General features: G+C 41.8%; 3 protein-coding genes across 5 annotated transcripts in view; 1 reads left to right on the top strand and 2 right to left on the bottom strand.

The window, feature by feature from the left end:
- The window catches only part of STXBP4 (syntaxin binding protein 4), a 65,227-nt gene extending 63,781 nt beyond the window's left edge, over positions 1 to 1,446 (bottom strand). The window contains exon 1 of the mRNA XM_027882431.1: positions 1,421 to 1,446. The gene's annotated coding sequence lies outside the window, so the exon portion shown is untranslated. The remainder of the gene's footprint in view (positions 1 to 1,420) is intronic.
- A 192-nt stretch (positions 1,447 to 1,638) lies between these two features.
- On the top strand, positions 1,639 to 4,980 carry LOC114056851 (cytochrome c oxidase assembly protein COX11, mitochondrial). The gene is made up of 4 exons (XM_027882435.1): positions 1,639 to 1,890; positions 2,022 to 2,177; positions 2,947 to 3,072; positions 3,416 to 4,980. The coding sequence occupies exons 1-4, from the start codon at positions 1,654 to 1,656 to the stop codon at positions 3,596 to 3,598; spliced, it is 702 nt and encodes a 233-aa protein (XP_027738236.1). The 5' UTR covers positions 1,639 to 1,653; the 3' UTR covers positions 3,599 to 4,980.
- An 849-nt stretch (positions 4,981 to 5,829) lies between these two features.
- TOM1L1 (target of myb1 like 1 membrane trafficking protein) overlaps positions 5,830 to 13,840 on the bottom strand; it is a 33,484-nt gene continuing 25,473 nt past the window's right edge. For all 3 annotated transcript variants that reach the window (XM_027882443.1, XM_027882442.1, XM_027882441.1), the window contains exons 9-15: positions 12,085 to 12,145; positions 10,588 to 10,705; positions 9,711 to 9,807; positions 9,166 to 9,226; positions 8,240 to 8,324; positions 7,883 to 7,955; positions 5,830 to 6,930 (exon numbers count right to left, since the gene is read on the bottom strand). In XM_027882443.1, coding sequence (XP_027738244.1) covers positions 6,867 to 6,930; positions 7,883 to 7,955; positions 8,240 to 8,324; positions 9,166 to 9,226; positions 9,711 to 9,807; positions 10,588 to 10,705; positions 12,085 to 12,145 — 559 coding nt within the window. In that variant the 3' untranslated portion in view covers positions 5,830 to 6,866. The remainder of the gene's footprint in view (positions 6,931 to 7,882; positions 7,956 to 8,239; positions 8,325 to 9,165; positions 9,227 to 9,710; positions 9,808 to 10,587; positions 10,706 to 12,084; positions 12,146 to 13,840) is intronic.

Here is a 13,840-nt window from a genome sequence, read left to right as displayed (position 1 = left end):
TTCGCTGTATGTGGTACCAAAACATCTCACATCCTAATGCCCTCTTAATTTATGAGGTAGGAATTAGGATAAACCTGAATCCCTAGTGATTAAAATCTTCTAAAAAAGGAAAGAACAGATTAAAATTTCAAGATAAAGTAATGTAACCGCTAAACTAAAATTTAAAAGTCAATATTTTTTTTTCCTCCATCAAAGGTTTCTTGTGGAGGCAACATTGTCTGGAATGTGATAAGGTGTTTTGTGTGTCTTTTCTCATGTTTTTTTAACTTACTGTCTAGAATTCAGTGGGCATGAACTTCTCACATGAAGTATGTAGGGCAGGCCAAAACACACAAAATGGGGTTACATACCACTAATGTAACAAACCCCCAGTAATTCACACTGTGCTTTTATTAGCACATACAACAGGTCACCAGGAAACAGAAACATTGACTAATTCCTGCAGGTCAACATCTACGTGAAAAAAATGCTACAATCACTTTGGAACACCGTAAAATTTCCTGCAGTTTTCAGATCTCTCGTTAAAAGATCAAAAACCCACTATGTGAAAACAGTGGAAATGCCACAATATTGCTTCACTCTAGCCTTTACCATTCTCTTATTCAGCACATCTAAATGGAAAATCAAGCAATACCGGGAGCTGTTAGTCCTTGTGGGGTTCATGTTACTGGAACCAGCACAGCAGAAGAGGAGCACTGCTCCAAAGCTGCAAAATCAAGTATTGCTAGAGCAAAGTTTATTACCGTGCATGGGACCAGTCGTGAGAAAATCTATTGTTTGTGAATTTACCTGACCGTGCCCATCCTGAAGTTACTGCTGTTTGCAAACTGCTCTAAATCCCTTTGCAGCGTGTCAATATCTGTGCCTGAACAACAACAAATCCCTGCGCTGTGGGAAGTGAAATTACCAGGAACCAAACCACCACTGGGGAAAACAAACAAACAAACAAACAAACAAATAAACGGCCGGTGGTCAGTGTCCACAACCAGGAGGGATTTGCACGGCCCCAGAGGGACCAGCAGGAGCAGCCCTGGGCTCATCGCCCATCCGGGAGCCGCTGGGGTGGTACCCGAGGGATAACCAGGTACCTGAGGGATAATCAGGCAGCTGAGGTACCCTGGTTATCCATCAACAACCGGGAACCAGACACCTGAGGTGCCCTGGTACCAGGTTCATTAAGTAGTACCTGGTTACTCCTTGTTCCCTGGTACCGGGGGTATCCTGGTTATCCCTCGGTCCCTGGGTACCAGGCACCTTAGGTGCGGACCCCGCTGAGACATCTGCGGGACAAAACCCCCTCTCCCAGCCGTGCCCCGCTCGCTGAACCCGCTCCTGGCCGGCCCTTCGGTGCCTCTCCCGTCCAGCACCGCCCGCCCCGGCACCGCTCCGTGCCGGGAGCCCTCGGGGCTGCGCCAGTTACCTCGTACACAACCCGGTCCCGCTGGGGAGGGACGGAGGGAACGAACACGGGCGGGTGCGCCGGGACGCCCCGCGCCTCCGCACCGCTCCGATGGCGGGGGGGGTACAGCGGGCGGGGATGCGATGGCGGCTCCACCCGCCCCGTTCCTGCCTCGTCCCGCCTTCCCTCCCGCCCCTGAGGCGGCACCGCCCGGCCCTTCCCGCGGCTCTCCCGAGAGCCCCCGCGCCGCGGCCATGGCGCTGTGCGGGCCGGGCTGGGCTCGCTGTGCCCGCGGGCTGCGGCTCGGGGCGCTGCCCCGGTGCGGGCTCCCGGGGAGCCGCGGCGTGCGGAGCTCCAACCCCTTCACGCGGCAGCAGGAGGAGGAGTGGCGGCGGCGGAACCGCTCTGCCGTGGGCTACATCGCGGCGGCCGCCGTGGGCATGGTGGGGCTGTCGTACGCGGCCGTGCCGCTCTACCGCCTCTACTGCCAGGTACGGGGGGCCCGCGGGCGGGGGAGGGCGCGGCGGGCGCGGGGCCCTCACTGCCCTTCCCTGACAGGCCACGGGGCTCTCACTGCCCTTCCCTGACAGGCCACGGGGCTCTCACTGCCCTTCCCTGACAGGCCACGGGGCTCGGCGGCACCGCGGGCGCGGGGAGCAGCGCGGAGCGGATCGAGAGCATGGAGCCCGTGCGGGACCGGCTCATCAGGGTCACGTTCAACGCCGACGTGCACTCCAGCATCCAGTGGAACTTCAAGCCGCAGCAGAGCGAGATCTACGTGAGTCGCTCCGATCCCTGTTCCTCCTCAGATCTCTCACACAGAACCGTCAGGGCTGGAAGAGAGACCTTCAGAGATCGCCCATTCCAACCATCCACCTGGCACTGCCACTGTAACCCCTAAACCACATAACGCCACGCCAGATGCACATATCTCTGGAACACCTCCAGGGATGGTGACTGCACCGTTCCCCGGGCATGCTGTTCCAAGCCTGACCACACGAACAGTGAAAAATTGTCTCATGTTTAATCTGAATCTCCCCTGTCTCGGTTTAAGGCCATTTCTGGTCCTCTCACTGCAGAAGAGACCGGCCCCATACCTTACTACAGCCTAGGACTGTTTATATATTTAAAAAAATACAAACATTTTAATCTACTATTTAAAATTGGTTCTCAAAAAAACTCTAAAAAGGAGTCGTGCTTCTTAATTATTTCTGAGCCAGTACTGAAGGAACAACCTCAAAAATTCAATGTACACCATATATAAATTTGCATATTGAAAATCTCTGTGTGCTGCTTAACTGCTGAGAATAATAGAAGTCTCAGGGGCAAACAGGTTAAGATTAAAAATACATATAACAATATTGGAGCTTTTAGTTTTGAATGGGGATGGATTGTATATAAGCAAAATATTTGTGAAATAGACAATTTAAAACAGCAAAAGAGAAAATAAATTCTAGCTGAAGTCCAAAGAACTTGGTTTGAGGGGTGGAGGGCTGCAGTGGATTAAAAAAAAAGAAGAAAAATCACTGTACGCTTATGTTACACAGGTGGTACCAGGAGAGACTGCACTGGCATTTTATAAAGCGAAAAATCCTACTGACAAACCAATAATCGGAATCTCCACCTACAATGTGATCCCTTTTGAAGCAGGACAGTATTTCAATAAAATACAAGTAAGTGTGAGCAAAGCAAAGATTCCTTTTTCCTTCACACGAAAGAAAATAGTTATCCATAAATTAGTACTACTGACCCTGAGGGCAGGTGGGAACAAGGTGAGCTGGGCTGGCCCAGTGGCACCTTTGCACACTTCATTAAAAGCTAATTTCTTTCCCTGTAATACAAGAGGAACACAGTTGCTGTCATGTTGCTCATATGACTGATCCTTCCCAGGATTTTAGGGTGTACAGGGAATGAGAGTTGATATTAAAAGGCTAAGCTTTCTCTCGTGTTGGCAGAGATAAAACTGCCAACCATCACTATTGTCTAATTGTTTGTTTGTTTGTTTTTCCCCTGCAGTGTTTTTGTTTTGAAGAACAGAGGCTAAATCCTCAAGAGGAAGTGGACATGCCTGTCTTTTTCTACATTGATCCAGATTTTGTAGAGGACCCTAAAATGGCTAAAGTTGATTTGATCACCCTCTCTTACACCTTCTTTGAAGCAAAGGAAGGACAGAAGTTGCCACTTCCTGGATATCAATAATGGGCCATCTCTACAAAAAAGGACTTCTGCTGCCTGACTGACAGTTTTAAGACCATTTTTCCTTGGAAGGAAAAACTGCAGGAGTACTGTGCAATATGAAATTATATTATTAAACCAACACGGGCACATGATGTTATTAAAGTATATATAATTTTTTTAAAACCAACTTAATGCAGTTGGAATGATATTTCTTCAGTGGAAGGGAACACACTGTTCCTGGAATTGAGAGGGTTTTCCCAAGCCATCTTTTTATAAAATGTTACCTGAATACTGTGAGGCAAATTTTTAAACCCAAGGGTAAATTAGGATCTTCATTTAAATACAGAAGAACAAGCCAGTTTATTAAGCATCTAAAATTGCATTGCTGGCTCTGGAGAATAAATTCCATGTTAAGTTACTTTAGAAGAAGGTAAAACCAGATAACCAATTAAGGAAATCTCATAAATAAATAAAGTTAGACTGTATTCCTGGGTAACCCTCCCTGGCACACTAGAGGAGATGATGATTCAGAAGATGAGGCACCCTCTCAGATTATTACTGCATCAGTAGTTCATTTGGTAAGAGCAGACTGCTCTGAAACTGTTATCATTAGAACAGTAATTTAAGTGTAAGCACATCAGATCTGTGGCATGGCTTCCATTTACAAATACCACCTTATTTCCATGTTGTGTTTTACTCATTTCAGGTATCTGTACTCTAATGAGTGATCTGTGCCTCAGCAGAGCTGCACCCTGGGCTCCTCTACACAGAGACAGGCTTGGCTTAGGTATGAAATGCTCCAAGGGAAGGGCAGTACATAAACAACTGCTCTAAAGTGCAGCTAAATTAACAGTGTAGGAGTCTCCTCAAAAGCCAAAATCAGCCCCATTCCAAGGCTGAGTCCAACAGAACCTGCCCAGCAGCACAGCAGTTCTTCAGAGGGACTCACTGTTTACCACCAGACCACGTAAGCCTGTATTTATGTAACTTTTGGTCATTATCTGTGGGGTGGGTGTAATAACACTTTATCACTGCTTTGCAAACGAGGAGTTGCAGAGCAAGTTTAAGTGACCTGCTCATTTTCAGACAGGAATTAATCTCAGCCAGTATCTCATCTGCTAGGCCAGTTCTTTCTACCCCTTTCAGCAGATGAGATCTAACAAAGTAGGACTAATGTTGGTTTGCTTGGACTCTGAAAAGGTAATGGGTACATCAGAAATGTCTTCCAGTTACTTGAGTCTCAGTTATATTTGCATACAATAATTAAAAAAGTGCTCTTCTGAAAATAAATGGATAGTACCTTTAAAATGCATTACTGTACCAATTGCCTGTGTTGGCTAAACAGATTCTGGATGACATTCATGTCAGGTCTTCACTGTATATTAAAGTTTTAAAAGTTTTCATTCTTTCATCTCTCTGATGAATTTTATCCAGCAAAACATACGGAGCCCACACAAATTAAATACATCTGTATGAAGACAACAGCAAGCTTTATAATTCCAGCATGCTTCAGGAAAAGAAACCCCAACATCAATCTTTGAATCCAGGCTAGGGGAAAGAAATTCTTACCTGGGTTGACTTTAGTCTATTGTCTCTTTGAAAGCTGAACTGATTAGGGCAGTTCTCCCACACATTCCTTCTTCAGGCCACCTGCTTCAGAAGAACAGGAACATCCCCCCACCTGCTAAGTGCCAGTTCCTTAAAAACGTGGGTTTCCCCCCCGAATTTGAAAGCCCAAGTTTGTGTGGATGCTGAGCACCTTTCAACTGTAAAACAAGCTCTGTAACCTCGGTAATTAGCCAGTTCCCTTCCATTTATCTGTGACCATTTTGCTGCTTTAAATACATGGAGGTTCAGTCAGCAATCACCCATTATGGATTACCCCACCGAAATAGCCCTTTTTGATTTGTTACCCATCAGTGTGTGTGGGTTTTGCCAATACAACTAACTAAGCTGTAGGGAAAAATATTGATCCACCTCAGATCCTATTTTCAGCTGTTTTCTCAGGCAGCTGCAAATAATACAAGAAAAATTATAGTAAAACAACTTGCCTTTTCACCTGAGCTTATAAAACCCCCAAACCTGTGTTTTGGATAGAAGCAAGGTGTTCTAATGGTCCTGCAGCAAAGTTGGTGACTATGCAATGACACACCAAGGATTTACACTAAAATACTTCCAATATCACCTACACATTTGCTGTTTCAGGGAATACACAAATATGCAAAAACTCAGAAGCAATGAGAGTTAACTTCTCAGTAAGCATTTGCTTTTATTTGGAATTTTATGCTACAAAAATTGCAAAACCAGCTGAGAACTTATCCCTTAAACAGTTAACATAGGGAATATTTAAAATGCAGTATTTCACAAAAAAAAAATTAGCTTATCTGCTATGAACATGAACTAAGTTCTCAAATTTTATATCAACCTATAAATTCAGAGAACTATACCTGTTAAAGTGCACAGTTTACATTCAGCATTAAAATAGATAAGGCACTGTAATTATTAAAAGATAAAACTGTTATTAACAGGGTTAAACAACTTAATTAAAGTAAATGGATAACTACTGCTCATCTGCATTGTAGATAATTAATTTTTCCTTCACCAGAACAATCTCTGCAGGGCAGGAACATTGAGAGAAATAATTGATCCCCCTTCAGTATTTACTGAGGAAATAAAAGCAACAACAACAACATAGGAACAGGCAGGGTTTTTTTTCTGTTAATCATGGATGACAGCACCTCGGGTCCCAGCTTTGGTTCTCTATATTGGGGGTTTTTAGGAAGGAAATAAAAAAAAAGAAGATATGTATTCAGGACATGACTGTAGGAAAGTAACACTGTGTCTTCAGATATCTATGAAGAGACCCAATTTTAGAAGTCCTGTATATCAAAACCCTCTTATAAATTTCCAGGGAGATGAACACAGAGAGCAGTGAGGCCGAAACAGAAACTGGATTCTGCAGTTTCTGTAAATGTAGAGTCCTTTTGGTTTGCTTGTGTCAGGTGTCAAGTGTTACTTCCTACACAGGTGAATTTGGAAGTCATATTTTAATACCTCGAAATAACCATGCCAGTCACCTTGAAGAATGCACAGCTGAGCATTTAGGACAAACTGTCAAGGTGTAAATCCAAGTAACTCTTCAACTTGCACCCAGCTTAGTACTCCAACACTAATTATTTGTTGTGCCACAACCTCTTGCGTGGTGAATACACTTGTGGGTTACGGGAAGCACTGCACAAGGACCAGCACCGGAGGATAACGTGGTCAGGACAAGACTCCCCCTCCACCCTCAGCACTCTGAATTCTTTTTAACTTCTGTCTTCAGCACGTCATCGATTTCTTCATAAATAGATCTGAAAGAGGAGGAACTACATCACAGGTGTTTTGTTTGGACAGAAGGCACCAATGACAAGCTGTCCAAGCACGGACTGCCAAGGGTTTATAGTGTTGCTCAGAGTAGCTTTGGTTGCAGGATGCCCAGGTTTCCATGGAAACCAAGAGGCAACCCTGTGGTGCTGCTCTGATTAGACATTTAATGAGAAACTTCTGGACATTGTCACTTCTGATGGAACAACTTTGGGAGCAGGACTGCGAAAAGCAAATGGCAAGTGTACCACCATGCAATTACTGCACTAATTAAAACTAAATAATGAAAGCTTTGTTGAGGTTTTTCTGCCTCAGAATTCAATGGTTCCTTGGAAATAAGTTTTGTATAGATAGCTCTAAGGGTTTTTTTTTTTTTTGCAATTTACTGGTAGAAAGGAGAGTTCAGCCATCTGTTTAGTTTCATATTAATTTGCTGTCTGACTCTTTTGGCCCTCTGGAGAGTCCCACCATCTATTCCTTTTTGTAGTTTGTATTTAAGTTGATGATTTTCTTGACATGCAGTAGAAAACCACTCTTAAAAATCTTGATTGCTGTGAACTGCAATTCCTTTGGTTACCTTGTTCCAGAACTACCTGTGCTGAAGTGTCAATCAGCTTCTTCCACCAGGATCCTTTAGCATATTTCATTTACCTTTCTGTATCACTGGATAGGATTTTAGTAGATCATTTCTGACACAGCATTACTCCTTTGTTTTTACAGATGCCATCTAATGAGCACATTATAGGAGTTTATTCCTTAATTGGTTATGCCATAAATATTGGTAGAAAATATACAGATTGCAGCCACTGTCATTTACATCAGTGATCCAGTTGGTCAGTTAACTCAGTCTAAGTGGTGTGGTCTTTTTTTCTCACTCAGAAGAGAAAGCCATCTTGCCTTTGGCATGTAAAAAACCTGTCTGTTTTAAAAGTTACTTACTCAGTGGGAGCCAAGGGATCAAATTCCATTATCTCGTAGTAATGAGGTGATTGTGGCTTGTTCTTTGATGCAGCTGAAGAACAAAGACGGGTAGATACATCCAGATTTAAATGACAATGAAAAGCATATTTATTGCATGTTACTTTTAGTGTCCTCCTGAAGGTAGCAGATTATCTGCTATGGATCCAGATGCTTAAATTCTAAAATGGATAGACTCTAATAAAAGCCATGAACAATATGAGAGTTTGTCATTGATTGTTGCTGCCCACAGACTTAGGCAATCATTATGTAAAGGGCTAAAAGTTCTAACAAGAAAAATAAACCTCTCTGAAACAGGTGGTTTGCAGTACTTACTACCTGCTGGTGATGGTCCATTCAGTGGTGCCTGTCCAGCCTTCACATTTATTGGGTTCAGAGGCACTGGGCTTAGAAGAGTTGCCAGCTAAGGACATCAAGCATAACAATCCTTAAACAGGTTATTCTATGAGAACTGGTTTGATTTAACTTATGTAACTGCTGATTTATCTTTGCTCTCAGATTATTTCAGCTGAACTTCTAAGGTCAACCGTTAACAAGCCAATTAATCTCCACTCCCCACACAAACTTTGAAGCATCTTTTAGTATTATTTGTAACACATTTATATAATTTACTTCTGTGTAATTTGTTACACTACACAGACTTAAAGATTGGCTTCTATCTGCAGTTTAAAATAAGGACTATACATGTGTGTTTAGAGGCTGCTTCTTATCTTCTCTATTTCCTGCTGCCTATCCCAGAACAGTATTCAAATTCATACCATTATCTCAAAGCCCCTTCATGTTCTTTGCATTCCTTCTGTCATGGCTGTTTCTCTGCACATGACATTTGTCTTACACTGTACTTGGGGTTTAAGTGTTTTATTTTTTTCTGTGAACTGTGGTTTTGGGATTTTCCTTTTTTTATATTTCTTTTTTTTTTTTTAAAATATCTTATTTGCTATAGGAAATACACCAGAGTAATATAATGGCTATGCTTCACATAGCAACAAATTAAACACAAATAATAGAACAACTGCTTTCTGCAAACTCCCCTGGGATTGTGCTGGACCCAAGGAAATAGCCTTTGATATTAGCATCTGTGAAAGCTGACCTGGTCACCAAGCCCAGTGTTCCCTGATGTATGGGGAAGGAGCAGAGAACAGGTCTTTTGTATCCCATTTGGAAGCAGTCTTGTACATCCAGGCAGTTCTCATTTTGACAGCTGCCAGACCAGAATGACTATCCTGAACACAAGCATTACTCACATTGCTATAGATGTGTCCAGCCGGGTTGTTTACACTGTGGTTTTGTGCTTCAGTTGCAAATCTAGGAGAGAGTAATACATGGAAAGTAACTAAGAAATGAGCAAAACTGTATAATCCAATTATCATTATTTTTTTTGCTGGTCTGTCTTTCCTGTAAGGCACAACTGAGAGCAGCACAGGCAGGTGGGCCAGTGTCCCATTCAACAAGTACACTTTACCCTACAAGGACACCTCTCCTACCTTAAACTCTTCTACTGACCTGTTTCATGTTCCTTTCATTGCAGCACTCCAGCAGAAAGTCACAGATATCTCAAGTATATTTTGCCTGTCGAGACACATCTCTCTCTATAACTGAACAGTGCTGCAGGAATAGTGTATTTTAAGCCTGTTTAGCAATGTCTAGCACACAGGGAGTTTTCACTTGTGCAAAAGTACTAAATCTGCGTTCTCAGATCTTTCTATACTGATTAATTGAATTGCAGAGCACTAATACCTCTGAGGGTCTGTTATCTGTTCCCACTCCTTGTTAAGAGACTGATACTCACGGGGATTGCTGAGCTTTTGTAAGAGTTGCTGAATCCAGCTGTGGATAAATTGATGGATGATGCCTGTTTTTATCTTCAGGGCATGCAGATATGAAATCTGAAATTCAAAGCAATAATTAATGATCACTTTAACATTATTAAGCTGATGTTAGTTACTTTGAACACTGTAAGAGTAAAGTTTTGTTTGGAAGGCCTATAAAGGGTCTGAAGTGAATTGCTGTTTATCACATGAAAGGCAAAATTTTAATAACTCTGAGAAGTAATAGATCCAAGGCATTTATCTCCTTAAAATATCAGAACAACATCAGAAGTGCTCTACATGGTAGATACCACTTTAAACTCTTTTCTCTATTTCTAAAAGATTAAAATGGAATTCTAGGCATTTATTCCTGAGGGCACATGCACACCTTTAAATTTAGTATATGGACTTTCTTAGAGTGGGTAAAAGAGGGGCCTCTACAAACAGTAATTCAGGGCACCTGAAGCCAAGTCTTTTTAACTCCAAGTGCCTCCTGAAAAAACTCTGGACATATTTCTTTCTTCCAAGCCTTCCAAGGACAAACAACTCCCAAGACTGTTTCACAGGCCTCACTGGAGTAGAAAACAGAGCATGTTCTACTGCTCAGATTTACATAATGGGGTAAAAAAGATTATTGCTTCCCCTGCAAAAATCTTAAAGGGAACCTTGTATTACCTTACATTTTTTTCCCTAGGTTACCGTATCAATTCTCCTTTTAAGAAGATTTAAGGAGCATCCTTGAAGTTAAGGAGCATTTTTGTTTTCTTTCTTACAAGAAACTTCTTGACTCCTCCACTAAGCTGTTTTTGGTTTGTTTTAGGAAAGCAGATTGCAAGGGAAAGGGGTTTCACTACTTACTGGGGCCTGAAGGAGCCACTGCAGAGTCAGCCTGGACCGCTGCTGACACAGGAGCTGGAGAATCTATGGAGAGGCCAAGTAGATCACTTGAGGGAGCAGATGGCTGCTTCCTGTACAGCTTAACATTTAAAAAAGAATAAGTTATTTTAGGTGGGGTTTTTTGGCGGATTTTTTTTTAAGGAACTTGTATAGATTTTTAAAAAAAATGTTATTTTCACAGAACATAAACTTTTAAAATCTGGATATTAAAAATTGGCAAGTATGAGAGAAGATCAGGACTCTGTATGTGTGTGTGTGAAATATAGCTAATGAAACAAAAAATGCATTCCAGAAAAAAATCAGTTTCAAAAGATAAAGAAAACCAGTTCTAATGCAGAAAACAGAAAGGACTCAGTTCTGAAAAGCCACTGTGAACTTATTTAGGTACAGTTTGATATTAAACTTCTGATCAATCCTGCACAATTATTTTCATGCTACTTATTTGTGTTATTTAGATTTCTTACATTCTTAGGAGATCGATTTCTTTTCGTCCTGTATTGGGTAGGAAAGGTTCAAAATCACAATATTTCCTAGGACCCAAAAAAGGGTTCCCTTTGTTCCTCTTGTGAATATGTTGGTTTTAAAAATGTGGCCAACCAACGCTCTTAATAAAACCACATGCTTGAATCATTCAGGTTTGGTCACTCCAGATGAAAATTAAATAATTAAAGATGATGCATTTTAAACTTGGAGACTCCTGAATAATATAAAAAAGCACAGAGTGCACCATTTGGACTATTAACTAATCCAACAGTGCATCCAGCAAGCAAAACCATCCACCTACACAACCAGTCTGTAGTAATAGTGACTTTTCAAGGAAAACAAGAACATCTTCTACCTTTTTTTAATAATTGTCAGCAGTATTTCTGCATTCACAATGCATTTTCATGTTGAGTCCTAGACTAAACAATTAGCAGAAGCTGAAACATGTGCAAAACTACTTTGGGCAATATAATTAACAACTATAATTATCAATCAATAAAGGATAGCCATTAAAGATTTGCTACAAGCCATTATTCACAATTCAGAAAAAGCTTTGAGTCAGGAAAAAAAAAAAACATCAGCAACAGTGAATTCTGATAGTGCAACACTTCAGTCCATAAATTCTGAACAGAGAACAAGTGAAAAGAAACATTATGGTTTCTCATTTTGTGTATGGCAGATAATTGTGCTTAGCTGGAGACGTAATAAACCAGCATTTGAATAGATCTCTCTCTCTTTTTTCCTGACCAAGCTTCCATTTCAGATTTGACACTTTTTTGTATTTTAATTACGTGAATTTGCATGTAATTCTGCAAGTGAAACTTTAGAAAATCAGGAAGAGTAGCGTCACTGTATTGTCTCCTGTACCTCTCAACTAGAGAACATAATTTTGCATGTATCAAAAGGGTATTTTTCACAACAAAAAGAAAAAGGACCGTTTGCAGTCCTGCAGTTGATGAGCTCAGCCATAATTACCTCTTCACGTTCACGTTGTATTCTCTGGTTCTCCAGGAAACGAACTCTGTTTCGAGAGAACCTGTTGAAGTTGCAGAGTTAAATGTTCATTCTTACATTTCTGAGATGTCATTCATAAGAAAATGAAACTGGTTCTAATTAAAGTTTGATTATCAAAAGAGTCCAGAGGCACTGAACGGGCGTTACAGGTGGTGTCTGTGGGGCCCTGCTCCCTGCACAGGCAATCTGAGTCCACTTCCAGGGCTGTGCTCCTGGGCTCACCTACCCTAACACCCCCTGCTTTATTCCTGGGCTCACATTTGGAGACAGCCCTTTGTTTGTTCCCAAACAAAACCAAGCACAGCTGACAAGGGTTTGCCCCCGTTCATGCCAGGCAGGTGACTGTGAGCACACACTGCACCAAACCTGGCTCCTCCCGACCACAACACTCTTGCAACTGAATCCCAGGAAGCCTCCTGGGCAGCTCCCTGCACTCCCTCATGCCATCCCAGGGCAAAGCACATGGCTGTTCTGGCACACAGCCCTCTCACTAGTTCAGAAATTTGAAATAATTTTTTTGAAAAAGGAAACAAACAAAAAAAATCTACCTGCATAGGTGTGTATGTACTAGGAGTGGCAACAGTGCTACTGTGGGTCCAGAGGACACCCAGGCAAGTGACATTCATCATCCAGAAGGTCACTGTTTCAGCACCAAGAGCCCTGAGTGACAAGCACACGAGACTGTCCCCACTACTCAGTGTTACTGCAGCAGTGAGGCCCAGAAAGAGAATACAGAGGAACAGAAGGAAAAAGCCTTTCCAACTGCAGAACACAAAATATTTCTCTGAAATCCAGGAAGGACTGAGAGGCTGCAGCAGACACTAGAGGGAAGCACTGTTACACACACGAGCCATCTGTTGCACAACGGAGACTGCTCCGGATTTAATTTGGGTTCTACATTAATAATGAGAAACAGAAAATGCAGCACGACTTGTCCTCGAACAATACCCACAGTATGAAGCAGATGCAGCTCGTTAAAATCAGTTTGCCCTTTGCACATCTCATTGTTCAGAGGGAGAGCCAAAGAACAAATCTGCAACACAGAATTCACTAAATACATTTTCATACTTTATCAACTCCAAAGTGCAATTGATCTGCACCCAGGCAGATTCATTACAAATAAACCCTAACATTATAACATTAGAATGCAGTATTTTCTGTCCAGTTTCATAACAGCAAATTAATTACTCCTTCAAACACCAGGTCTTTCATAAAGAATTTGTTAAATTATACCCACAAGCTTCTATTCACAGTTCAAGAGACTCTTGGCCTTGCCAGTATTCATCAGTTGTAACAAAAATGTAAGCCCACCTCTGACTTCAGTGGATTTACAAAAGCTGAACAGAATTCCTTTTTTGTTTTTTAAAATGAAAAACTTCTTAAAGCAAGAAGTGAACACACAGTTCTTTCAAGGCAATTGCTGTAAAATACGGTAACAGTACTGCAGACATAAGATTTAGGGATAAATGACAACTAAATGTTGTCAAGATTAGGCCAAAAGTTTGGGCCTATGACACTTGAAAGAATTAGTGATATTTTCAGTGCAGCATTTGGAAGAGGATTAAAAAGAAAAGATGACTGAATTCTATAAATCTGCTAAATTTAATCATGAACCATTGCACTTGATGCAGAATGATTTCTAGAACATTTCTTAGCCATGGAAGAAGAGAACAACTACTTAAGATGAAAGGGTAGCCCCTATTAAATCTGAGTACTG

This window comes from Empidonax traillii, unplaced genomic scaffold (assembly GCF_003031625.1).
Source record: "Empidonax traillii isolate 1590-97213 ecotype Southwest subspecies unplaced genomic scaffold, ASM303162v1 scaffold105:size1093405, whole genome shotgun sequence".
NCBI lineage: Eukaryota > Metazoa > Chordata > Aves > Passeriformes > Tyrannidae > Empidonax > Empidonax traillii.
The sequence above is the reverse complement of the archived record's forward strand: the minus strand, read 5'-3'. Positions and strand labels throughout refer to the sequence as shown.

Bases quoted from the DNA above. Each gene is read 5' to 3' on its own strand.
- LOC114056851 (XM_027882435.1), top strand. From the start codon at position 1,654: ATGGCGCTGTGCGGGCCGGGCTGGGCTCGCTGTGCCCGCGGGCTGCGG. The intron at 1,891-2,021 runs GTACGGGGGGCC...CTTCCCTGACAG, and splicing joins TCTACCGCCTCTACTGCCAG to GCCACGGGGCTCGGCGGCAC. The intron at 3,073-3,415 runs GTAAGTGTGAGC...TTTCCCCTGCAG, and splicing joins AGTATTTCAATAAAATACAA to TGTTTTTGTTTTGAAGAACA.